The 26062-nt window shown below is 55.4% G+C and overlaps 4 protein-coding genes across 4 annotated transcripts; 2 read left to right on the top strand and 2 right to left on the bottom strand.

Annotated features, from left to right (window-relative positions):
- Positions 1-1288: 1288 nt before the first annotated feature.
- TGME49_290700 (hypothetical protein) lies at positions 1289-4736 on the bottom strand. Its single transcript, XM_002368423.1, has one exon. It carries the CDS (start codon positions 3681-3683, stop codon positions 2736-2738), a length of 948 nt encoding a protein of 315 aa, XP_002368464.1. The 5' UTR covers positions 3684-4736; the 3' UTR covers positions 1289-2735.
- On the top strand, positions 4441-7049 carry TGME49_290682 (hypothetical protein). The gene is made up of 2 exons (XM_018782118.1): positions 4441-5487; positions 6479-7049. Exons 1-2 carry the CDS (start codon positions 5408-5410, stop codon positions 6963-6965), a joined length of 567 nt encoding a protein of 188 aa, XP_018636442.1. The 5' UTR covers positions 4441-5407; the 3' UTR covers positions 6966-7049.
- A 5-nt stretch (positions 7050-7054) lies between these two features.
- TGME49_290678 (hypothetical protein) lies at positions 7055-18786 on the top strand (the record flags this gene model as incomplete). The annotated part of the gene is made up of 8 exons (XM_002368421.2): positions 7055-12503; positions 12999-13277; positions 13756-13950; positions 14419-14623; positions 14978-15189; positions 15457-15560; positions 15966-16109; positions 16710-18786. The coding sequence occupies 8 exons, from the start codon at positions 7055-7057 to the stop codon at positions 17898-17900; spliced, it is 7779 nt and encodes a 2592-aa protein (XP_002368462.2). The 3' UTR covers positions 17901-18786.
- Positions 16970-25823, bottom strand: LAP (leucyl aminopeptidase LAP). The gene is made up of 9 exons (XM_018782117.1): positions 23824-25823; positions 23231-23454; positions 22782-23081; positions 22399-22498; positions 21934-22047; positions 21362-21605; positions 20549-20888; positions 19974-20130; positions 16970-19562 (listed from the first exon to the last, which is right to left on the bottom strand). The coding sequence occupies exons 1-9, from the start codon at positions 24559-24561 to the stop codon at positions 19434-19436; spliced, it is 2346 nt and encodes a 781-aa protein (XP_018636441.1). The 5' UTR covers positions 24562-25823; the 3' UTR covers positions 16970-19433.
- Between the last annotated feature and the right edge of the window lie 239 nt (positions 25824-26062).

Below are 26062 nucleotides of genomic sequence, written 5' to 3'. Positions count from 1 at the left end.
AGGCGCACACCCGCAGCGACGACGGAGGCCGAGGGCCAGTGGAAGAAGCAAGAGGGGGGGACTTCAGATATAAGAGGAAAAAAGGGTGAGGAAGCAGCGAGGACCCAGTTTCCTACGACCTTGCTGAGGTAGACAACACAGGAGTGAACTGTGAGGAGGTATCCACGCTCCAGTGCAGACGGCGCACCCACGAGAGACGCAACACCCGACAGAGCAAACAAGGAAGGCAGAACAGGAGCGGGAGCAGAGGGATGTGAGGAGCAACCGAGAAGTGAGGTCGAGAAACGAGAGGAAGGAGAGGAAGGAGAATCGTCTCTCGGCGTTTCTCAGTTCGTGCCGTTCCTCGTCAGTGTGTGGAGACCAAGGAAGAAAGAGCGCACTGCTCTGTCTGTGGTCACATTCGCAGGAAGTGTATTGTGCTAATCGTTTCCAAGGGTACTGACAAAGTGACCGTCCATCGACGCCGCAAAGACACCTAGAGGGCTGGCGATGGGGTCGAGGCATCGAGACCTCAAGCTGTTTTCCGACGCATTGTCGTTTGTCTCGACAACGACGCTGTATGCAGTGTGCAATCCCTTTCCTGGGGAAACATTCGCTGTCTGGAAGACGGCTTCCGGAAACTCCTACGGCTGTAGATTGGAACAAAGAGACAACGTTACTCGCCTTGTCCGTGGACGACGAACGTAGAGAACGTATGGAGATCGGAGTTGAGTCATCTGTTGCAACTGAAACACACTGTAGGCAGATGTTGTCTCTGAACGAATGCTCCGCGACCCAGAGCCGTACTCCTGGCAACATTCAGGGAAAAGCCACTGTCGAACGAAGACTCTGGCAGAGAGCTGGAGATGCAGGAGTGCCGGCAAATGTGAGTGCATGTGCTATTCACACTGAATTTCTTTTTGGGAGTCCGGCGGGTGGAAGTCGTCGTGCGACACCTGTAGCTTAGGTTTCCTTGTTCGAGCGCTTACTGTGTGATTCTCGATGTACGAAATGACAACGAGCATGCTTCTCGCCTATGGCTACGGTTGGGAGAGACAAACACAAGAACCCGTTGAGGCTGCTGTGGTCGTCCTCGGCGACACACCCCCCACACAGAAGTTGACAGATCCTCTTCAGCAGCCACAGTCTTCTCTGCAAATTCGCTTCTTTGTTTTGAATTGCTACACAGCAGCCCCGAAGGGTGCTCCGTTTGAATCCTGACGGAGCCTGGATTCTGAAGTGACCTACTGCCACCGAGAGCTAGGCAGATTCCCCAGACGGATTTGTACGGTATGTCCGCTCGGATATCTGAACTGTTTGTTTTTATCACAGTTGTTCCGGGGTTCTGGTCGCGAGTGCACTGATTTGGAGCAAGCAGACCTCTGCGCATGTTGGTGAGTTCTCAACAGCGACAGGCATGAATCAACGTAGTGTTGCTACATGGGAAGTCTGCAAGGCATGACAGCACAGTTTTCTGCCTGTTCTCCCCGTTCCTTTTACACAGATACTCTACCTGTTCGTCAAACTTCGGAGCGGTCCCGAAGTGAACGTGAGCTGCTTGTCTGGCTTCCGCTCCTCGTTTCACGGCACATGCTAGGCAAGTTGACGCCTCACAGGAAAACAGACCCCTGTAACGGAACGCTCGTGCAGAGCCTTCCACTCTTTGTCGCTTGCACATGCGGTCCGCGGCAAAACAAACATGGACGTTAAAGGCAGGAACAACATATGCAAACGGTCTCGCGCGCGAAACGCCTCACTGAAGAAGAACCATCGCGAGTACGTAAATGAAAAACCTCCTCCGCAGCCAAGCGTAGCGACAGACGGCACATCACTAACGAAATCTGCTCACTGCACACTCCGCGGCCGCCACACTAGTGACACTCTTGCGCTGCGAGGCGTAGAAATGGAGACGTTAGGACAACACCAGGTGCGAGACCTAAGTCAACGGACAAAAGCAAGACGCATTCATTGGCACACGCGAAACAGACCCCCAAAAGTTCGAGAGTCTTCTTTAGCGAAACCAGGCGTCCCTGTGAAAAACCCGTACAGGTGGAACTTGCCACTGTAGGGCAGACCCACGGTCTCTGTTCATGCATTTCCGCGATTTGCAAAAACACTATTGCTCTAGTACGCAGTAGCAGTGGCTTTGTGTCAGCTCTCCGGCTGGCGCTTTCGATTCCATACACAAATCGAAGTCGCCACGCCTCAAATTTGCTTTCTGGGGACGAGACTGCCGAACGGCCCCAGACGGCTAAGTGTCCTATAAAGGATTAACGGAGGCGCCTTCTCCTGCTTTGTTAGAATCACGGAAACGGATATCTTCAGATCCTCTCAGCGCCTTCCTGGGCTATCTAGACTCCTCCAACACTTTGTTGCCTCCAGTTACCGTTTTCTCAGATCCACGGCCAGCTGCCGCTTACGCCACCTCCCTGTCAATCGCTGTGGATGTACAAGAGGTCGTTGGAAAGAAGTCAGCCTATGAGGTGGCACATCACGCAAAAGGCGATTCTTTTTCGTCCCCCCGGTCTCTTCTCAACTGCGTGAAACGCACACTGCTGACCTAAACAGATGCGGAAGACGTTCCTCAGCAGAATGGGTGGAAAGTTCGTCGGGTTAATCTGGATACCCGCAGTTGCGCACTCCCCATAATCTGCGAGCGGTTCGCTTTTCCATGTAACAGAGTGCTGCACATAGTCTTAGGCTGTCTCCGTTGATTCCAGTTTACTCTGGACGCCGCCTTCCGCGCACCGTTTTCTTCAGTTTCTATCGAATTCCGGGAGGTTCTCCCTCGGGGTCTTCTTCTTCACCTGTGCTTTGGTGTTCCTTTCCGTTGGTTTCCTGAGCCGCGTTTTCGGGACCTCTCGAGTCTCAGAAGGGTTTGTACGTTTGTCGCTGCCTTCGGCGTGAAGACCACTATCATGAAGCGAGCCCTTTTTTCCACCAGTGTTCCATGTCCTTTCTGACGCAGCGTCTGCATGTATCCCGCGAGGCGGCGCCTCGCTTCCTGCAGTCCCGCCGTCGCCTTTACCCGTTGAGCTGTTGGCTAGAGTTGCATTGCTTTCCTCGTTTTGTGTCTCTCCCTTCCTTGTCGCGCGGTCTTGCTGCAACGCGTTGTGGGAGTAGAACGTCTGGATCCACCGTCGTCGTCTTCTTGCACGAACGAGCTCCCGGCGATCCTCAAAGCGTCTCAATGCGGCGTCCGCGGCGCGGCGCGCGTGCATTCGTTGCACAACCGAGTTGATATACTGAACTACACCTATTCCCCCCATAAGTAGAGGTAGTTTGCCCAAATTGAAAGCGAGACTGACGAAGATCGCACCCCCCAGCAGCCCAATCCCCCGGAGAGGCGGGAGTGGGGTGTACGGGACCTCCATGGAGTCATACTCTTCCTCCCAGACGCCCTCAGGCTTCGTGGAAGTCACGGTTGTCGTCGTCGTTGTCGTCGTAGTAGTAGTAGTCGATGCCGTGAGAGTCTTGACGCCGTAGTGGGAGGAGCTCTCCTCCTCACTTCCAGCGTCATCGTCCGCTACGGGAGCGACCGGCACCTCTGGCTTCTGCTCCGCGTTCTTTCCGAACCAGTTCCGAAGGCGACCGAAAAATGCCCCTTCTGCGACCTGGAAAGACGGCAGGCTGGGACCGAGAGAGTTGCAGCCCCATGAAAACTCGAGCAGCGAAAGCAGCGCGCACAACCAGAAACGCTTCATTGTGCTCCGGCCTCGCGCGCATTCTTCTTTTGGGATAAAACCAGGATAACCGACGAAGACCAGGAGAGCCACCTTTCGACGGAAGCAGTTAGAGAACGCGCGTGGACGCTTAAAAACAATTCTTGTGGGAGATAAACAAGACGACGACTGGGAAGCGACCCTTCCTGTGTCGACCACAGGTCGTTGCTTCGGATCTCCAACAGCACGACGAACGTTTAAATTATTCCGTGCATCAGTGACGAGAATGAAATCCACCAGAAGCACAAGTTTTACTTCATACTTTCAGACGCTGACTTCACCCATGCGAGATACACTCCTGTCATAAAGTCCGCCTCCTCCCCGTTCGCGACGCCCGCGAGGATCTAGACTGCGCTTCAGCGACGCAGAACAGACAATCGGAAAGCGGAGACGGGGTCAACGGAAATGAGCAGCAAAACTCGAAGTGCAGGGCAGGGGCACCGTCAACAAGTTTAATCTAAACTGAAAATCACACTTGTGGAAAGTCTGGGTCAATGCAGCGAGAATCTCACTACACCGAAAGCACCTCTCATGGTCACCTTCGCGCATAGCATCGGCCCGTGACAGTCCAGTTGCCCTGTTTCGTGGGCACACATGCAAATGGTATGCGCAGATTCACAGAGAAGCTGCAGTGTATTGATCGACACCGACCAAATTTTCTGTTTACCTCAGGGGCCTGCGCGATACGCACGTGGGCAGCGAAACTTCAGTGCCGAACGTGGAAAAGCGAGGGAAGTTTCTCGTCGAGACGCAGGGCGGTGAAAAAAATGCGCCCGAGCTGACTCTCTTGAACGGCGACTACGCCAGCCGAAGGCGAACAATAAGAATTTTTTGGATCTGTGTGCCTCGAAAGCTCTGTGTCATTTGCCTGGTCGTCAGGCCACGCTCTGGTGTGGAGACGCACTGCACACAAGTGCGATCGGCTCCTTGCAAGTGCGGCTGGGGTCGAACGTTCAGTGGAATATACCCGACGGAGGAAACAGAACTGGCGAATTGTGGCTTGCCGCGACCAGCGACGCGGCCACTCGAGCTCGTTTAGCGTTGAATGCTCTCTAGGTCTTGCAGGAGCCTATGATGTGAGTAGTTTAGAAGCTTCAGCTCTCTCCTAATGGCGAACCGGTAGTGTCAGTGCCCTGGTGAGCAGGTGGGGTCAAGTGTCTTTGTTCTGCGGCTCTTTTATCATAGCAACCTAGGCTGATGAGGGATTACCGCTTTTTACGCCTGCTGAATGAGTTGTATTTCAATTTCAAGCACCTTCAAAGTCTAAGCCAACAGTGCAACTCGGAGTATATACTACCGTGAAAACTAAGCCAAAATTACACTGGAACAACGGTCGCACTAATGGGTTCAGCCTACGTGGACACGTCGGTACTCGTGCATACACAGGGAAAGTGACTGTTTCCTCCCGCACCTATCATTCTCTTAGACTGTCTGCTCATCCTTTATATATATATATATATATATTTATGTCTATATATATATATATATATATATATATATGTACTGTACTACAGGTAAGTCCTTGCCGTCGTAGTTTCGGTTTACATGCAAGAAATCGAACAGAAGTCTTGCAACATGTTTACGTCCACCTCCTGTCTACATGCAGACTGGATACACACAACACAGTGAAGCGGAGGAGTTGTGGTGGGTCGCTCATCAAGGGGGACACGGTGCAAACCTCTTTTTAATGGTCGAAATTTCGCTGCATGCGTGGCGGAGAAGTCTCGCGGCGCACGACGCTTGGTGAACAGCACACACACAACTCACTGCGCGACACGAAAAGTCGGTAAGAACGCTAAGGTCACCCGGTGGCAAAATCGTTCTGTCAACAACACCCTTTTCGGGACAGCGGACAAGAAGGGCACTCGAAAAACGGCGCACGAGGACGGATTGTGCCACCAGTTGGGAGACGAAAAGAGGTAGAACGACGGGGGATGGTGGCAAATCAATCCTGTCGACATTCAAGAGGCGAAAAATCCCGGCGACTTCCGCCGCCTTCGCTTCTCTCCCCTCCGTTGTCTTCCCAACTTCGCTCGGGTCGGTGAAGTGCCTCTTCTCTGGCGTCCGCTGTACATACACCCGCAGGGAAGAACTTTTCTTTGCCGAAAGTGCCATTAAATCTTGGATTTGTTGCAGAGGAGAATTATGCGCGCCGTCTCTGGTAGCCTCCTGTTTTGCTTCCTTGCCGTCTCCGTCGGGTGTCTCCATCTTGTATCCTTCCCCTGCTTTTTCAGTCGTCCACTCTTTTCTGCTGTCAAACGCGCAGCCGTTGGTGGCCTCCGACCCGCTCGACCCTCCCATTCTCCTCCATCTCTTCATTGACTTCCTTTCCCTTTGTTTCCGCTCTCTGTTTGTTCCCCCTACCTTTGTTTCTTCGCTTCTTCGCTTCCTCGTCCTTCGTTCCTTTCGCCTCTCTTCTCTGGCCACCCCCTGCTTCGCTTTCATCGCTCGATTCTTCACTCCTCCGTTTACCCTTCGTCGTGGTTTTCGCTTCCTCGCGCGATCGCCTTCGGCCTCGCATTCTGTCGCGCGTTCCTTGTTCGCCAGCCGGCCTCCCGCTTGTTTGCGTTTGTCCAGATCCGTGACCTGAAATCTCCCGATCGCTCGCTGTCTCCCCAGGAGACAGGTGGAGCGGCAAGATGCCGCCTGCGCCGCCGGCGGGATTGGGCGCAGGGACGGCAACGGGGCCTGCGCGGATGCCCTTGGCTGCGAGTGCGGTGTGTCTGCTGAATTTGTTGTTTTGCCTCTCTCTGCTCTGCGTCTACCTGATTCTCGAGGAGGACCTCGTCTTCCCGACCCCCACACTGTCTCCGCACAAGCTGTCTCGCCTTCCTGCCAGAGTGCTCCCTGCGCTCCTCTTTGTCTCCAGTCCGTTCTCGCCATCGCGACACTTGCAGGAAGTCCCAGAGCGTCTCCTTCCTTCCTCCGCTTCGGCACATGCTGTTCGACGCTCCTTGGTGCATGTTCCGCCTCTCCGAGGAGAACACAGGACCTCTTCTTCCACCTCTTCTTCCTCTGCTGCCTCTTCGTCCTCTGCCTTCTCTGCGTCGTCTTCGCTGTCTTCTGTCTCTGGAGAGAAGGAGACAGAGGGTCCTTTTGCGTCTTCGTCGGCAGGTGGGGAGGGTGGAGGCGAGGACGAGTCTCTCGGAACAGGAAGCGAAGAGCAGCCGAGACAGAATGGCGGCGAACGCACTGCCCCTTCGCCTCCTGAGCAGGCGGATGTGCGGCAGCCTGGAGGTTCTTCATCTTTCGGAGATGAATTAGACGCGTCTGCGCCACACCGCTTGGAGAACGAGGTGATCGACAGTCGAGGGAGGAAGGAGGAAGAGAGCGAAGAGCCGCGCACCGGACTGATGCTGAAGGCAGCCACAGGCCTTCTCCACTGGTTCTTCCAGAAGACCGAGGACTTGCCGCTCTCCAGTGCGGTGTACAGACGACTCGAGAGCTTGCGCAAGATCGAGGCAGACCCGCGAGGGGGACCTGTGAGAGAACGAGAGGGGAGGGAGCGAGGAGGCAACGACGGAACAGTCCGCGCGGCTACGGGGGGATCGGGGAGGCAGCAGCGCGACGAAGAAGAGAACGAAGTCTCCTCTGAGTCTGTGGCTGTAGAGAGAAGGCGGGAGGAGACACTGCGCCGGGCAACGAGGTCGAGAGAGGCGCCCACAACTCATCGAGGAGAAGACTCTCCGCAGCTGCTTGGCGATATAGGCACTTCTGAAAGAGAGGGCGTGCGTCGAAACCCAAGTTGCAGACGGGAGGAAGAGGGCCGATTCCGCGAGTGCTCAGAGAAGCCGTCGTCCCCGTCTGTTTCACAGAAGGACGAGGAGGGAGAGGAAGCTGACAGAGGAAGCGTTTCCCCCCGCGTTTCTCCCGCTTCTTCAGAGCGCCTGTCTGCAGAGGTCGACGCAGCGAGACTTCTCGACTTCGCCGTCAGCCACATTGTCATTGCAGGACTCTTGGCTGAGAAGACCCAGGACGAAGACGCTTTCGCCTCTCACTCGGCAGTGCTCAGGAGAACATGGGAGCCTCAGGCGAGAGCCGAGCGCGCGAGCGGGAGTTCCGCGTCAAACGCAGCGCGCGCGCAGAACCACGAGGAAAGAGGTGAAGAGGGACAAACGGAAAAAAGGGAGAGAGAGCTGCTGCTGGACGCGATAGCTCGATATCTCTACGTCGCGAATCCCGATGCGTTTCCTCCGCCGTGTCGGCGCGAGGAAGAGAGCGGCTTCGGAGCTCGACGGGCACCTGTGGAGGACCGAAGATTGGACGGTGGCCTTCCTCGAGTTGGAGAGTCTTCTTCGCTGTGCTTCGACGACTTCTCCATCTTCACACCATCTCTCGCGAGGCGGCTGCTGATGCCTGACAAAGCGTTCCGCGCTTCCGTTTCGCTCGAACACTTGCTCCAGACTCTGGCGTTCCACCACCTCGAGGAAATGCCGATGACGCCTCCTCCTCACCTGCTGAATCAGCGCCTCACACACGGCGTCGCTCCCTTTCTCCTCCCGCCCCAGAGGCTCCCAGGCGACGCGGTGTCTGAGGTGCATGTACACCCGACGGCCGGCGGGGACTCGGCGCCTGACAGGGCTGTGGATGCGTCGCCTGGGAGGTCTCCGTTGTCTGCGGCGAAACTGCGACTCGAGGACGCGAACACCGCGCGCCTCGTCGGGAACGAGGTGTCTGTACAGACCATTGCGGACCCGAGGTCGAACTACCTCTACGTCCTCGTTCTCTACGGCAAAGATCCGGTCTACGCTTCCTCTCTCTCTTCGGACTCGCTGCCTGTTCGGTATCGCACGCGCCTCGTAGTCTACCGTCGCTCGCTCTCGGATCTTCTGCAGGCGTCGCTCCTCAGTCAGCCTCTTCGGCACGGGGTGTACAGACAGCTCGTGCGCCTGTACCCCTACCGCCACCTTTCCGACCTCGTTGGTCCTGCCTTTCTCCCTGCCCTCCTCGCGGCGTTCGCTGCTGCCGAGCGAAACCGCGAGTCTGGCGAGAGACGCGCGAGTCCCAACCTCGCCCAGAAGCCGACCCGCAGAGAAGACCCTCTGTCTCCAGTGTCTCCTGTGTCTCCTTCAGCTGTTTCGAACTCGGAAGCGACATTCGACTATCCACCCCCGTCTCCGAGCTGGTTCGAGCTTGAATCCCCGTCTAAGTTCGCTCATCACTCTCCGTCTCTGCCCGGGATCTTCTCCGCCTCGACACACTCAGGAAACCTGCCTTCTTCCTCTGAACCCACATCGTCTTTGTCTACTTCCCCGAGAGGCAGAACCGTCTCTGCACCGCCGACGGTGGCTGGAGCACTGTCGCCTGTCTCCGCATCCCACACAACGTCTCCTCTCTCTTCTCCCCACACTCGGTCTCCTATCAGTCCTGGCCTTTCTCCTTCGCGGCGTACGAACACGCGAGCAGAGGCCCGGCGACTTTTGGGGGGGTTCGAAAGGACTGCAGTCTCCGCGGCGCTGGCCGCCGGCCTCCAGTTCTCTGTCGACGACGAAGAGCCCAGCGAGCATTTGCCCTCTTCTATGACCGTTTTTGGTCGCTCCCTGCCTCCTGCCGTCGTCGCCATTCCACCGGAGACTGTGCAGGAAGCTGTGGAGAGACGCCTGCGGTTCCGGCTTGAGAAGAAAGGCGACGAGACCGGGCCAGAGCTACAGAGAGAAGACAGCGGGGATCCCCGTCCTCGGCGAGGTGAAGCCGCGCGTGATGTGCCTCCGACCCCCAGACCACCGAGTGCATTCTCAGCGGAGTTCTCGGCGTCTTCTCCTTCCTCGCCGGCGAGAGAGCGTGCACCGCATTTGGCTGCGTCTCTCTTTCCCGCGCCGTCTGTGGAGAACCTGGAGAAACACCGAAAGGAGCTGGCGCAGGTCGTCGAGGCGGCCCTGTCTAGCAGGGGCGGTTCGCTGTCTTTTCTCCGCATGCCGCTGGTCCTCGCGCAGATCTCCGGAGAACTCGTGCTCGCGTACTTCTACACGCTGGCGCTGCTTTTGCGCGAAAGCCGAAACTGCGCAGTCTCGCTCTGGAACCTCCTCGAGGCTTGCGTTGAAGACCCGGAGTCTTTTTTTCTCGCCATGCATGCGCCCACCTTCTCCAAACACCCCTGGCTCAACTTGCAGGCACTCCACGACATCCTCCGCGAACGCTACGGTGACCGCCCTCTCGTGCGAGGAGACAGGAAAGGCGACAGTCTGGTCTCTGCTGGTGATATGGGAGGCAAGCGACGTACGAGGAGGTCAGCGAGGTCGGACGAAGGAAGCGAGAAGCGTCCAGGAGAGAAGAGCGAAGCCGGAGAAGCACCGAAGGTTTCTGAAGTCCGGAGCAGGACGAGAGACGCGTCGTTTTTCACGCTGCCGGTCGTCATGCACCTCGGATTCGTGATGGCTCTTGAGACCGCGCGTGCGTTGTGGAGACAGCAGAAACTGTTTGTCTCCACTGTTTTCGCGGCTCTCACAGCTGCTACCTTGCCGGAGGTTGAGGACTCCTCTCAGCCTGCTGGAACGTCGCAGCCGGCTCCACTTTTCCCCCCTCGCGCCGCTGTTTCCTCGGCGTCCTATGCGTTTTCAACGGAACATATTCTGGCAGTAACGGGAGCTACAGGTGACCGAGCCGCAGAGGCGGCGCGAGCGAGCATGGAAGAAGCAGAGGCGAGAACGACAGGGTCTGCGTCCCTGCACGACTCGCCGCTCGCCTCGAGATCCGCAACAGTGGGAACACTGCTGAGAGACACCCAGAGAGAAGAAGGCCCTGCGCCTTGGCAGCTCCTCCAGGAGAGGGCGAGGCCGACGGACTCCGGACAGAGCCGTCGAGGTCGCGGAGAGCGAGGGGAGAGAAGAGAGAGAGGAGGGAGAGGAGAGAGAGGAGGGAGAGGAGGGAGAGGAGAGAGAAGCCGAGAAGAGCGGCTAGAGGAGAAGAACGTCAGAGAGGACGGCTCGCGGCCGGCGGGGGCTGCTGCACAACTCGCCTCTCGTCCTCACAGCGGATACGCAAGTGCGTGGGATGAACTCTGGTCCGTTGTCGCGCATGCGCTCACGCAGTGGGCACCTGCGGGGTACGCCGTCGACGCGCTCGTCTCTCCCTTCCAGCCGGAGGAAGAGCAGGAAGGAGGCGACGACCCAGGCGCAGCCTTACAGAAAAAACAAGAACGAGCGGGAGAGCTAGAGGAAGAAGAGGACGAGGAGGTCGAGGGACTCGGTGGGGAGAAAGGGGAGCCGCGGACTCCTGAGGCAGGCGCTCTTCTCGGAGAGAAGCTGCCTAGAGACGCGAACGAGAGAAGCAGGAAAGGAGAGGAAACCTCTTCGAGGAGAAGAGCGAGGGAGAGAGAGACGGACGAGGAGGAGACAGAAAGAGACACCACACGGACGATTCCCAAGGCCTCGTCCTTTTCGCCTTCGGAAGACCTTCTTTCGCGCCTTGTGCCCTTGCTGTCTCCAACGGGAAAGCGGCTGCCTCTCTCCCTGGAAGAAACGTCGCGCGCCGGATCTGCACAAAACGCGTTCATCTCTCCCTCGACGCTCGCGGCCTCGCTGCGAGGATTTCAAGTTGTTCGATCCTATGTGTTTGAGGGCGAGAAAGCGTGGCTAGCTGTCGACCAGGAAACGGTCTCTGCTGCTGTGGTGTATGGACAGCCTGAGGGGCTGGATGTACACTGGAAAGTCACGTTTCTCCCGCACCTCGACGAAACCGCGCACCGCGTGCTGACGAGGAGAAAACAGAAACTGCTTCGTTCTCTCGTCAACTGGGAGAGGGGAGATTTCGCAGGCGGCAGGTCGTCCGCGAACCGCGGCGAGGGAGAAGCAGAGGGAACTCGTGGCTGCGAGCAGAGTGCTGCTCACGCGTGCGAAAGGAGACGAAAGGAAGAAGACGCGAAGGACAATGGCGAGCTGACGGACGACGCAGGACGGCGGGCCGGAGAGGCCTCGGAACGGCAAGGAAACCAACAGGGAAAGAGCGTCGGCGAGACCAAGCAAGACACTCAGGATAGTTCGCGCGCTGCGCAGAGCTTGGGAAGCGACCGCGTCGACGCAGGTGTACATACACCTGACGTGACGACAGCCTTCGGCATCGTTGTGGACCCTGGGAGGGGAGGCGGAGAAGACGAAGATGAGGACGGAGGCGCAGATGAGGAGAGACAGGGAGACAGTGAGAAAGAAAGGAAGGAAACTGTTCCTTCGTTTGCTGTCGACGAAATCGTCGTTGAACAAGCGTCGTTTCTGCGACACTCCGGCCGCCGTTCCTCGTGTTCGCTGTCAACTCGGGGGGGACAACTACAGACGACGGAGGCCTTCTCTGCGTCTCCTCTGCCTCCGCAGTCAGCTGGCGAGTGCGGCAAAGACAACTCCGACTCCATTCTCCACGAGTTCGAATTCGCAACGTTCGCCTTCCAAGGATCCGCTGCAGTTGAAACTGGATCCCTCAGTTCCGCTGGCCTCGCGTACACCCGAGCCGGCGACAAGTATCTCTTTCGCCATTCGATTTCCCTCTCCTCTCTCCTTTCTCACCTCAAGTCTTCTCTCTCTCCCGATACATCTCCTTCTTCCTCTCCTTCTGCTCTCGGCTCTCCTTCATCCTCTCCCTCTCCTTCGTCATCTGCGTCCTCTCCTTCGTCATCTGCGTCCTCTCCTTCGTCTCTCGCAACTCCATCTGCTCGCTCTTCGTCTTCTTCTCAGGTGTCCAGCTCCCCGGTTTTGGACTCGTTGGTAGGACCGCGCGTGCAGCAGCGCGAGAATCTCGGCGACGTCGTTTTACTGCAGCATGTCGTCAGCGACGCTGCAGCTGCGGAGCCTCTTGGCGCGCAGACGCCTTGGAAGCGTGAGGCTCGGAAATTCCGAAAACCCCAAAAACTCGAACGCGAGCGCCCCGCTAAGCTGCGGCGGCTCCGCGCCAAAGTGAACACAGCAACATGCGTTTGCTCGCACATATATCTGCACATGCGTGGGTGTGAACATGCGCATGCACACAGAGTCACATCAACCCATATAAATGTAGATGAACCTGCTCTCATGGAAGGACTTGTGTATATATATATATATAGATAAATATATATACATATATTTATGTATATATGGATACATATATATATATATATATATATATATGTACGTTTTGCAAATAGGCGCGTGACAAATTGCGACAGTATCATTCCTGTACATGAATGTGCAGATCTCACTCCACGCGTTGAAGGAGACGAGAGATGAGTGTGGCGTTACCTGCAGCTGTCTGGCTGTACATTCGCTCGTTGTGTCGGCGGCAGATTCGTTCGCTGTCGTCTGTAGCTTTCCTTACTTCTGTGTATCTTGTTTCCAGAGTACCCCACAGTGATGTCGATGGTCGTTCACTCGACGGATCGCTCTGTACGATACCGCATCTTCCAGCACTCCAGCGTCCCCGTCTCGCCCACGGACCCGCTCTGTCCCTCTCGCCTCAACAGGCGCGTTGGTCTCCAAGGCGGTGAAGCGTCCCCGGAGACAGCTCGGCAGCGGTCGCGAGACTGTGTGGGGTGGACGGTGGGGAGGAAAGCAGGAACTGACCATTTTCTGCGCGTGTACCAGCCTGGCGAGAACGAGGCTCGCGGCGAAGAACGCGGTGAGGGGAGAGAGGAGCCAAATAGAGACAGACGGAAATAGAAAGAAGAGAGCGAGAGGTCGGCGAGTGCAGGGGACGATGGGAGACAGAAATGCGGACGGAGGGAGAGTCGCAAGGGGAGAACCGACAGAGGGTGTGGAGTGCTTCGGTGTAGACAAGGGGAGAGAGAGAGGAAAAGGAAGCCTCCAGAGGCGAGGAGAAGAGACACACATCTCGTAGATGAAGAGGTTGACAGGCCAAAGGTTCCCTCTTGTTCTCAGGGCCTTCAAGCGCAGTGTCTACGGGAGAACGACCTCTGTGCTCTGCAGAAGTGCAGGGTGCACTCTCTCGCGTTTCTTCTGAGATTTCTGCGCTACGCCCGCCAACGTCGAAACGAGGTTGCTGCGTGCGAACGAAGGGCCATGAATCTGTGCAAGTGGTAGAACAACGTAGCACTTGACTTCTGTGAAAAAGCCTCTCCTGCTCTTTTTCTCTGTAGGCGGCGGACACGGGGATGGAGGCAATGCCTCCCATGGAGTCTATGAATTTGTAAGGAGACCGCTGTGGGCGTCTACACCAGATCGACGCGGCTTCGCGTTCGGGTACCTCCTCAAACTCCAGATGTTCCGCTTGCTTCGCCGGTCGTCACGCTTCGCTGGCAACCGAGAATACAGGAACCGTGTAGACACCGCAGGTACGAATCGACTCAGACTCCATGCCGTGTCTTCTCTACCTCTGGGACTGTTTCCATGTATTTGCATGTCTGCGCAAAGGCATCGTCATGTGCGGGGACGTTCGTGTAGGTATATCTGTGTAAATTACACCTGTGTACCTACATGCGTACCTGTGCACATCACTATGAGTGTGCATGGATACCTGTTTACACATACAAATATTATATATATCTATATATCTATCTATATATATATATATATATAGATATGCCATGCCTTTATCGGGATTTGTATGCGTATCTGTATGCACATCTATCTATCCATGTATTTATATATGTATCAGTGAGCCTCGGAATGTACGTGCACATGCGAGTCAGTGGGGGGGGGGGCGTGTATTTGAGTTTGTGTGGTTATTGTTCTCTCGGGGTGTACGTTGCTGCACATGCAGTCCTCGATCTGTTTCGTCTGCGATTGTATGCATGCGCCAGAAGAAGAGAGACTTCGCGCGGAGGCGAGGAAGGCCGAAGTAGGGCCGTGGCGGCTGGGGCCTCTCTCCGGAGGGCCTTTGGTCGAGTCAACTCCCGAGCGCGCGAATGCCAATGTCCACGCGTCTGCAAATGCGGAGTATTCCGTCGAGGAAGTGTTCAGAGACTTTTGGAGCTACGCACCGTCCTTTCGACTACTCGCGATCAAGTAGGAGGAGTAGCCCATCCGTCCAAAGCCGACAAAAACATGAGGATCATTGTCAGTCCCTGTGGTGCAGTTATCACAGGATGCGGAGATACGCTCAGTCTATTATATGCGACTACGTATTCTGTTGTGTGCTTTAATAAAGTGATTAATTCGCAGAACGCGGGGCCAGCGTTACGCTTATCGGCTTCCCTATGCATGCGCAACCGTTCGCAAACCGCGTTGTATCCGCCTTATACACGGAGACCATCAATCGGGGAGAATATGCATGTGCATACTATATATATATATATATGTATCTGTGTCATTCTGAACATGCTTGAACGTTTGGACGTTTCTCATTTGATTTTTTTTCAGTGAAGATGGCAGCTGCGTCGCGGGGGTGACGGGTGCTTTCGGCTTGTTCCTGCAACTCCCAGGCGGGAACGTGGTCTCGGAGGCGTCGGGGCCTTCTGTCTCTGTCTCCGCAGAGGACGCGGCCCAGACGGAGGCGCAGAAAGCAGAGAGGGCCAGAGTGTCGACACCGGTGGTACGCGAGGTCGATCTCGTCGCTGCTTTGGAGCAAGCAGGTAAAAGCCTCTCCTCCCAAGTTGTTTCCTTTTCGCTGCGTTTCCCTTTTATGGCTGTAGGTGGATCTGTTCATGTGCATGTAAATAATGCAAACGCGTGCCTGTGAGCTCATCTGATTCCCCATATGCACACACACACACATACGTCTGCATACATGTGTATGCACAAACATACAATCATATGTGTGTGTATATATGTATATATATATATATATATGTACATGCGTATGTATGATGAAAGTGCATATGCATGTGTTTTGTGAATAGGCGCAGAAAATCTGGACGGTCGTCAGATTGTGGGGATGTCGTTCTTTCCTCTCCACCGTTTCTTCGCGCCTGTGGACCCGAACGTGGTCCGTCCGGAATTTGGGGTAGGCTCTTCTGTTCACAAAACCGAAGTCGAAAGGCGAGAAGAGAGATCTGCGGAAGGTCGCCGTCAGTTGCGTTGCGACTGTACAACCGAGTATCATCCTAGCAGCTGCCCGGCGAATGAAATTTGAACTCGGCAATCAGGCGCTGTGCTCGAGGCTCAAGAGAGGTGTTTCACATGCACCATTCGAAACCGCGAGAAACGCAGGAAACTCGAAAACTGGGGGAGACAGCTGGAAATCGAGAGGTCGAGACACGGAACAGCGACGAATGTCAGAAAACTTCGGTGTCGTTTTCCCATGCTCCTTTGTCTTCGCTGTGTCTATGCGGTCTGCTAGCTCAGGCGTTGCAGTTTATGCTTCTTCTGAAGAACCGGGAAACGCGTTTGTTTCTTCGTGTGCTGCCAGGCTCCTGGGCGCATCCTGCTGACGCTTCTCCTCGATGATGGCCGCCTCCTTCTGCTGTATGTACACCCGGACGCGACTGTGTCGTACCCTCTTCGGCCAGTCTTCCACCAGCTTCTTTTCTCCATAAGTTGGAACAACTTGGCGGTACGTTTAGACGGCTGTGGATGTCCTGTTCTGCTCTCTCAGCTGTCGCCCTGCAGCTGCGAACGAGCAACCTGCAGGACTGATACTCGAGTCCAGCGCGTGTATCTGTGTCGCGCTTCTTCTGAATCGCAAAATAAGAGTGACGGGGAACATCTCAAGCACCAGGCGCCGCGACAGTCGGAAACAAGAAAATCTGTGTTTGTGTCTCTTTTTCGTTCTAGCCGCCACATTCTCGTCTCGCTGTTAATATCATCTTAAGTAGCCGAAGCCCTGAGGGCTGTGTAATTATGGGGGGGGGGGGGGGCAGGTTCGACCGAAACTCGGTAGCTAAATGTATGTTGAATGCTTGTGTGTTAGCGACTTAAATGCCACACAGACATGCGAATTCGGGTGTTTCTGCGAAATCTCCGAGTTCCACTGCCTGGACATGCACGCACTGCCTGTTGCAGTTTCGCCCTGTACGTTTGTCGCCTTCGCATACTTAAATCGAATCTGCAGAGACGTTATAGTACGTATACGACTTGCGTCTATCCATCTACATTGATGACAAGGGAATCGGTGATTGCCTGGAGCCTTTTGTTCTGTCTTTCTGTGAATTAGATCTTCCTGTACCTCGTCCTCCTGCTGCTCTTCCACTTTCGGGGTCAGTTGCTGCTCGTTCCGCCGGTGCTTAACGCGGGGGCTCCAACGCCTCTGCGATTTCTTCACCTCTTTGTCGCTCTGTTTCGGCCGGTCTTCTCCCTCCTCTTGTTCCCGCTTGTCTCCCTCGTCCTCGCCGCTGCTCGGGCGCTTCGCCTGGTCCTCGCAACTTTCTTTTCACTGGCGTTTATCCTGCGAGTTCTCCTCACTCGAGCGGCTCTGCGCTCTGAACCCACGCCCCCGCCGCCGACCCCTGAGGCTCCAGTGCCCGCACGCGGCACCGACGACCGCGGTCGAGGAGCCCAAGAGACACGGCCCGAGAGGGCCGCGGCCGAGGCCCCCCCAACAGCGTCGGAGACGCAGGTCGCCGAGAGACAGACAGAGACAGAGGAGGAAAGGCGGCAGCGAGTCCGAGATGCGAGAGAAGCCTTTCTTCGAAAGCAGCAACGCAACGGAAAAGCGGCACAACCGGAAGGAGACAGTTTGCCTCAAAACATGCGGCGACGAAGACGCGGAAGCGGGGAGGACGGCGAGAGAGAGGGCGCAGCCGTCTCCTCGGCTTTTGCTCCTTCCCAGTCTCGTGGCGCGGTCCCGAAAGCATCCCCGCGTCCCCCGTCTCCAGCTCAGGACGCGTCATCATCCTCGGTCGACCCACCTGTTTCTTCTTCCTTCGGACCTGGCCGTTTGTGGGGTGTTGATGATTCGACGGAGCTGCGGGGAGAGCCGGTCGCGAGAAGGCCCGCAGCAGGGTGTGGCTCCGAGGCGAAGGCCATCGCTGGCGACAGCGAGAGGTCCCCCGGTCGTCAGCGAGCGTCTTCTTTGCTTCCCACGACGCTTGCATCGAACTCAGATTCTCTTGCCGGGTCTCGAGCCTCTTCCGCACCTGCATCTTCGTCAATGGCGCTCTCTTCTCGTCTGTCGACGGCTTCAGGACACTATGAAAAGGAGACGCGGCAAGCTGCCGACATGTCTCCGGGACCTCGTTCTCACGCACCTCCGTCAAGCGGAACAGCGGCAATAGAGGCGACTGCTGTCGGGGTGTTTCCTCCTTCACCTCGCCCTCTCAATCTCCACGAACGCCGCGCTCTGCTGGCTCATGCTGCCTTGCGGCGCAGCGTCGGTGGGCCTTCGAGGGCGGGAGAGGGGACGTAAGATCGTTGCCTGTCTGTTCTACGCTCTCTTCGGTAGCGGAGTTTCTGCGTCGCGTACTCTTGCCCTGTGCGCTGCTCTGAGTTCCGCCGTTCCAGAGAAGGAGTGGGTTTCAGGGGAGGGACATGGAGGTCGAGTAACGCTGCCATCGTTAAAGCAACGTGAACATCGAGGAGGCAGAACCGGCATGCGGAGGCAGTAAACGTCCATGTGATGTGCATGTGGGTTTTCGAGTATGTCTTTTTCGGACTTTCTGCTTGTCTGTATCTCTCCGCTGTGCAGCCTTTGAATCGCACGCAAAGCTCTGTTCCGCTTCGTTGCGCTTTTCGGCCTGCGGTGTCAAGACACCTCGCGGATGAGGTCGCGAGAGCCCGCACAGAGTGTCGAGATATTTCAGGCGAGGCGGCAAGTCGAGTGAAATGCCAAGAGGCAGCAAAGAAGGGAAATGGAATGAAAGCCAGAGCCGTCTGTCTTTTCGAAAAGCGAAACTTCAGTGAGGCAAAACTCCGAGAAAACGCAAGAGAAACAGACGCATTATAGCCGGGCAGACGCGACTTGTTCGAGAGGTGAACGCGCCGCAAACGTACGGATAACGCAGCAGCCGTCACACGATGACCGGTCGTCGACGCAGTCTGCCTTCCCAGTGTTTCCAGTTCGTCGAAATCCACAAAAAACGCGTGCCGTGTTGCCGACCTCCATCGTCTCCTCTCTACACGGATGCCGAGTGGAGATACACCCGGGCAACGGCCTAGCAGCTGCCACCCAAATCCAAATAAATGTCTCTATGAACTCTGCAAAACACTCCTTGCCTTCGGCGTAAAAGAGGCTCACTTCCAGATAATCTACACTTCAAACCTGACGTAGAGGTAATCGTCTAGAAGGCTGTCGTCCCGATAAGTGAACGCCCGAACGACATCACCTCACTTAAAGCTATAAATGGCATCCGGGACCGGCAGGCCTTCTGGGCGTCCTTCTGAGGATCACGATACTCCAAAAAGAGAGGCTTCGGATGTTCGCAGTCAACTCTAGTGAAAATGTTTCTCCGGGGATACAGGAAACAAGCAGTCGCTGTCCCCGATTCCAACAACGAAAGGTGCAGGCGTCGCCTCGTTGTTCCTATTTTTTCCGACTTCCGCTTTTCTCTGCAAACGTGTCTTAGTCTTGAGTGCTCGGGAGGCAGTTAACCCGGCACAGCAACTCGGGGAAGTGTGAGGGTGCGTTCACACAAGCTAGACGAATTTCCGTTTTGTCTTACATACAGTTGATGGGGACAGACGACCCGTCGAAGCAGAAACGTCACAGCGCATCCACAGGAAATAGACGGATCGCCATCTGCGATGTAACATTTTCTCTAAACATAAAGTCGCTTCTTCCAAACGCCGGAGACACCCTGGGCTGGCAAGCTGTGAGTGCGGACGCCTTACGGAGACGCCCACCTCTTCTGCGCTTTTCTCTTCATCTGTTGCTCGCGAAACGCAATCCCCGGAAACACCTGGAGAGTTTGCATGGTGGTAGACGAGACAGGGACGAAAAAGTCTAGTTCTCTTTCGTTTGTGTGCTGATGTCCATGATGTACTCGACGAGTGTACGTACACCGAAGCCTGTTGCCATGCTGGTCTTCATATCCCATGCAGTTCCTGCGATGTCGATGTGCGCCCAGGAGGCCTACAGCAGTGCAACATCCAGAAGGCACAACAGCAAAGGCGGCTGTTTCACCGAGCAGGCATGACGCTCCATAGGAAACAAACATTATCGCGGAGAGCCCGCAGCGCCGGGCGGTACTCACCAGCACTGCTAAAAAGAGGAAGCGAACCTGCGACCCTCCATATCGCCACACTGGGACCTTTCTTTGTTCGATGCACGTCAGTCCCGCTCAATGCTTGCACAATCACCAGCTGGGTTGAGAGAGAACTTAATCGGTCTTTTGTCTCTCTAGGTCGGCGTCGCAGATCACAGAAGTCACCCTTGCCGTCACCCCTCGCGGTTCCTCTCTCTGCCCTTTCTTCTTCTGTTCTTCTTCCCTTGTGTCTTGCATCTCGTCATCTCGTCTTCCCCAACACCCGCTTTCCCTTTTACCTGTTCGATGAATTTGTTGAGGAATACGGCGGCGATGATGGAACCGCCCTTGCCCTTGCCTCCAACGTTGTTCATATCAGCGCATTTGCTGTCCAGAGCTTCTGCGTAGTCTTTCGCGAGCGGCATGTGCCACATACACTCCCCGCTATTTTCAGCGCTGCATGCACGGAGACAAAACGCGAGAAAGAAACAACGCATGCACAAGACGGGCAACCGCCAACGAGAGCGAAGACCCGACGCGCGACGCTGTAACATGAATGGAATAAACAGAGACATTTCCGAATGCCTGGGATACCGAGTATGACTCTGACTGCGCCCGACACAGAAAACATACGTCTTCATGATCGCTGTACACCACCACCCCATTGGGCGCGTTATGACAGCTCGCAGTGCTGGATTTCAACATCCGACAGGTCGTCAGGAACCGCAAATCGTGGACCGAATCAAAGGACAAGATCTCTACTCTCAACACAGGTTTTCCTTGCATGCTGTGGCCAGACACCAAGCGGCTAACCTCTCGCGCTTCTACGCGTCTTTCTTGCATGCGACCTGCACGGTCGTTGTTCTTTTCTCACCTCTTGAGAATGCTGCTGGCCAAGCACTCTTTGTTGCTCCAGAGGCCCGCATACTTGTAGCCCAGAGCCACAATGACAGCTCCAGTCAGAGTCGCGACATCGACAATCGTGTCTGCTTTGACCGTCTTCTCGGCGTAGACGAGAGCGTCGGCGAGCGTGAGTCTGCCCTCTGCGTCCGTGTTCCCAACTTCAACCGTTTTCCCGTTGCTCGCAGTGATCACATCGCCAGGACGATACGACTTGGCCGAAATCATGTTTTCGCATGCAGCGACCAAGAAGTGTACCTCCACGTTCTCGGGCTTCAACTCGCCGAGTGCGCGCGCAGCTCCAAGAACCGCCGCTGCGACACAAAAAAGCATAGAGACATGGATGGCCTTCCACGCGCGAAATCTCTTTTTTCTTCAGAGAGAAGAAATCTTCCACTTCACTTAGGGAAAGAAATGCGTCTTTCTTCGAACGCAAAGAATCCCTGCATTCCAAGAAAAAGCACCGACCCCTTTGCCCGTGGAAGGGAAGAAACCTTTCTTTTTTCTCCAAAGAAAGTCTCTCCACGTGAAGCACGACCCTTTCTCCCCGACAGAGAGGAATGCCCATTTGTGCCTTCACGAAGCAGCTTCCCGATTCCGCTGAAAACGCAGAAGCTTCTCTTTCTCCCATCTCGGTGTCTCTCCGACATGCATGCCCGGTGGGCCTGCCGACGTATCTGCACACGTTGAGCGCCGACACATAGGAAAAGCGCATTCGTAAGTCAAGTACAAAATTCTTGGATTCCACTGCATGCGCGCCTCGACCCGTCCCCCTTTTCCTTCTCACCGGCGCCTCCCATGTCGAACTTCATGAGCTCTATCTGAGCACCGCCCGTCTTCAAGTTGTAGCCACCAGCGTCGAAGCAGATGCCCTTGCCCACAAACGCCACCCTCCGCTTGGGGTTAGAAGACTTGTACGTGAGGTGGATGAACTGCGGAGGGAAAAGCGACCCTTTCGCGACGGCTAGGTAGCAGCCCATTTTCAGTTTCTCGATATCGTCCTGCTGAAGAACTTCTGCCTCGAGACCTGCCTGTGAAAGCAGTGCGACGCATGAAGCCACAAAAGGCAGCGGCATGGATTACGCGGACAGAGGGTAAGTGAAGCGGGGAAAGCGAGGAGCGGAGCAAGAAGGAAGAAACCACGGAGGTCGACGAGCGATTCAGCGCGAGACAGGCCGAGGAAAGCAGACACGCCACGGGAGCAAGAAACGAACAATGCACCAAGCGCAGCATTCTCTCAAAAGAGACTCGTAGAAGCACGCACCAGGGAACAGTTTTCGCAACGGAAAAAACAGGTGAACGTCCAAAATGCACATAATCGAAACCGCCTAGCTTATCAACTCCTTTCCACACTTTTACCTCTTTAGCCATCTCAACAGCGGCCCGAGCAAGAGTCACAGGGTTGCAGTAGTTTGCGGGTGCGTTGACGAGCTCCTGGGCGAAGTAGACTCCTGGCGCGACGACTTTTGCGCGCTGCATGCAATGGCGCCGATACAAAACACAGAGGAAAACTCTATCCAAGAGGATCGACGAAGAGACCGCTGTCTGGGGACGGAGTCCAACCAGTTGAGAACTGAGGCAAACTGCGGGAGAGACGACCCAGAAAGGGATGAGTTAGCGAAACAAGGGAAAACAGGAAATCCCTGGACGGGCCAGACGGGCCGACGGCTACACGAGGAGAAGCACACGAAACGCTGAGAATTCAGGGGAGAAACAGAAGAGGAACGGGGAGATGAAAAGAGGACAACCAGAAGAGACAGAAGGACGACCAACGAAAGAGGGATAGATCGGAGAGAAACCGAACAACGAAGACAGGACACTTACGGCAATGGCGCGGTTAACTGCCTCAACATCATCCGTGAAAAGCGTAAGTTTCTCCACCTGTGGGCCAGAGTGTTTCCCATCTTCTCGGTCACCCTTGAATCTGCCAGCAGAGAAGAAGACACGTTGAGTAGGACTGCAGCTCTCTCCATCCAAAAGCGACACGAAGCAAAACCAGATGTGTACTTTGCTCTAAGCGCTAGATCCACAAATGTCCGTACACACACATGCAAACAAAAGAAAACGTGGAGGTGAGTGGTGCTCGGCCTATGCGAATCCACGTGTAAGTCATGTAATGCGTCCTCTTCCGTGCTTTCTCCCGCTGCCTCTCGCCTCTGCGACCCTGGCTGCGACGCCGGTTCCCTCATCGTCCACTGTCTACCGACCTCAGATCTGGCTGAAGCTCGACGAGCAGAGTCTCCAAGAAGCTGGTCACCACTCTCTCCTTCATCTCCCTCGTCTTCCGCTGGCCTTCAGCCGAGGGGCACACCTTCTGACAGGTAGGCAGAACGACAGCCACGGTCTTCGCCTTCTCTCCCGAGCCTCGGAGCAGCATGCTCGCAAACGCAGCAGCAGCTTTGGTAACGGCGCTGGGAGTCACTTCCGCGATGGAGCCGAAGCCGAGAGCCGCCAACTGCTTGACTGCTGGCGCGGACTTGGAGGGAAGACGGACAAAGACTTGAGAGCTGCAAACCGGATGAAATGACACGCATTCATGCATGTGCAGAGATCTACAAAGAGTCACACCAGTTCCCGCACACGCGTGCATGCACAACTATTCTTAACCGGGAGACGTCGACTCAGAAAAGGGGTATCTTTACGCCGTGGCTCTTACCCCATTTTGGCTTTGAAGTCCGCTGCTTCCACGGCGTCCTTCAGCATGCCCTGCCCGACAGCATCGTCGAATTTTTGTGCGAGTTCCGGGAGCGCGATCGGGCCTTTCTGAGGCTGAGAGGCGTTCGGGGCATCGTGGAAACATCCCGGGGCGAGAACCGAAAACACAATCAGGTCACCGGAGTACTTTTCAGCTTCGCTGATGTCCACCGCTTCCATGCGAACCTGTAGCGCCCAAAGAAACACAGAAATGAGGGGCTATGAGTCTCGACTCAAACACAAACGTCCTTCACCCGCTCTTCACCACTGTGGTTCTGTCTGGATACACTTCCTCCGGGCACGATGCATGCAACCACCAATACAAACATCAGCGATCCACCGTATGTCTGCGTCCTTACAGGCGCGCGTAGGTGTTAATGGTCGCGAAGGGGCACTCGAAGCAACGGAAAAAAACCTCTACGCAGATCGAAACACACACAAGGGCGTGCAGCAGCCACTCGTCAGCATCTCGAGCAGCGTCACTAACGGAGAGAAATGTACTTTCCCCCGGAAGAGGAAGCGCAAAACACACAGGGCAGCGAAGATAACTCTCACCTTCTTCGCAGGCTGGCATCCGACAAAGGGGATTGCCGTGGGATCTGTCTTGACGACAGTCAAAGGCGCAGGAACCCTCGACATCTCGGAGTGGTTTGAAGAGCGACGAGGGGATGAGCCAGACGAAAAGGTAGCAAGAGAAGCCGTCCTAACTGGCGGTAAAGGAAGGGCAAGTGGCCTAGCGTGAGGAGTTTTGGCTTTCCACACGCAGGGGAGAGGCGATGTGACCGGGCGCAGAACGGACAGAAAAGATGCTGGGGAGCTCCGTGGAGACGACAGAGAAGGCGCGTCGCGTCTTTCCGGGTGACCACCGTTCCTTCTGGAAAAAGGGAAAGCGCAGGCCGGGGCATGCAATGAAGATTGCCAACAAGCAGTGGAACCCGCTACAGCTGCTGCGGATTGACGGCACTGGTTCTTGTGTTTCGCTGGAAGCTTCACAAGAAAGGCAGGAAAACTGGACGGGCGCATAGTAAAGGCGTGCTGTCGGCTGCGGAGAGAGCCGGAGAAAGTTGAGGGGGAAACTCCGGAATGCGAAGAAGTGCGGCCAGTCTCGACAAACGGTGAGAAATGCGCAAACTGCGGACCGATCTTCAACTGATTCAGAAGAAAAGTCGGATCTCGACGAAGTGCGCTGCACACAGTCACGGTGTACAGACACAGGCTGCACGCAAGCGGCAGGACGTTTCGCTGTCTGGTACGAGACAGGAGACAGGAAGCACCCGGAGATGGTGGGACCATTCCAGAAAAGATGCGGAGAGGAAGGGAAACAAAGCTTAATCGAAACGCTTGGAGAAGGCGGGAAGAGTGTTTTTGTTCTGTCCAGTGGTGAAAACTTACCCGTAGTCGAACAGCAGAGAGCCCGAAGCCGCGGTGACGCGAGAGTCACTCTGATACGCTTGACCGTGAACGCCAAGAAACGTAGAAAGGAGAGACGCCCGCACTCACGTTTATCTAGTTGTGGGCGTTAGGAAGAGTGAGACGGAGCCGGCTGCCGAGAAGTTAGTCAATGAACTGACAAACCACACTAAAAAGTACTGCGGACGTGTCCTGACACAGGCTGGCCGCATCCGGACAATCCTCGGAACAGCGCTGTCGTCCGTCAACGGATCAGGACCACCCACCCGCGTCGGACACGCACAAGCGGGTGCAAATGTTTGCAGTTCCTGGTGTCAGTTCACGATCCGTCAGACGTAGTGCTGGCGACAGAATGAGATCGTGTCACCGGTAAAAGGGCACCGAGGATTTAATTGGTGGAGGGTCCGCAAAGCAGATGGTCCGTCGAGGCGATTTTCCTAGGGTTTGCGTTGGACATGGGTGAAATAACTGCAAACGAACAGAGAACAGAAGGCAGTGGCCAGCACTTTAGTGACACTGAGACAGGCGAAGAAAACGATGACGACAATCGACACACTAGTACCCAGTAAGAACACACAGTGGAACGGGACGCAAAAAAATGACTATTTCTGGACCACGAGCAGAGCGTAGCTGTCTCAGCGAGGGCACAAAAGACGGCATACCGAATTCGATGGAGTGCCTTTCTTAACACATTCGTTTTGTTTTCGCATATCGTGCCCGTGGTGTGTGGTGCTCAACCGGTAGAACACAACCATGTGGACTAAGTTTCCGTATTCTTTGCTTGAACAACAGTGCACGTGAATGGACGCAAGGAATCACCGCGTGTATTCACGTCCTACTTATCTAGAAATGTGTTGTTTTGTGGAGCTTCATGCTGGTCAACACAGTCTATAGACTTTTCCAGCTTCGGTGACAGTGAACTAAAATGTTGCGCTGACACAGCAGTGCATGCCTTCACATCAGACAGTGTGTACAAGTTGCCAATGTTTTCATCGTGGCACATCTGCTTCGCGTTGAAATGTGGTCAATCTTCGAAATTTGCAGTGGTAACGTTCTTTCATTGTCTGCCCGACGGCAACGAACAACACCGCCGACCCACCCCAAACGTCGAACTACTCCCAATCGTTCAAACGCTCCCCCAACGCAGTTACCATAGTTTTAAGGTCTTCAGTTGTGTGCTGTCCCCAAGAAGCGTAGAGAGAGAGAAGGACGTTGACTACACACGCACCGGCAATACAATCGATGTCCACTGTGTCAGCTGATGACTCTGTCCTCTGGAAACACCGAGTCTCCTGGCCGACTAAGAGCCCACACACATCTCTATCGGGAGCAGTTAGTCACAACCAACATGAGCCGTTGTTTGTGAGTTACTTAGCGCTATAGT

This window comes from Toxoplasma gondii, chromosome IX (genome assembly GCF_000006565.2).
Source record: "Toxoplasma gondii ME49 chromosome IX, whole genome shotgun sequence".
In the NCBI taxonomy this organism is placed as follows: domain Eukaryota; phylum Apicomplexa; class Conoidasida; order Eucoccidiorida; family Sarcocystidae; genus Toxoplasma; species Toxoplasma gondii.
Note: the sequence above shows the minus strand (reverse complement) of the source record. Positions and strands in the feature narration are given on the sequence as shown.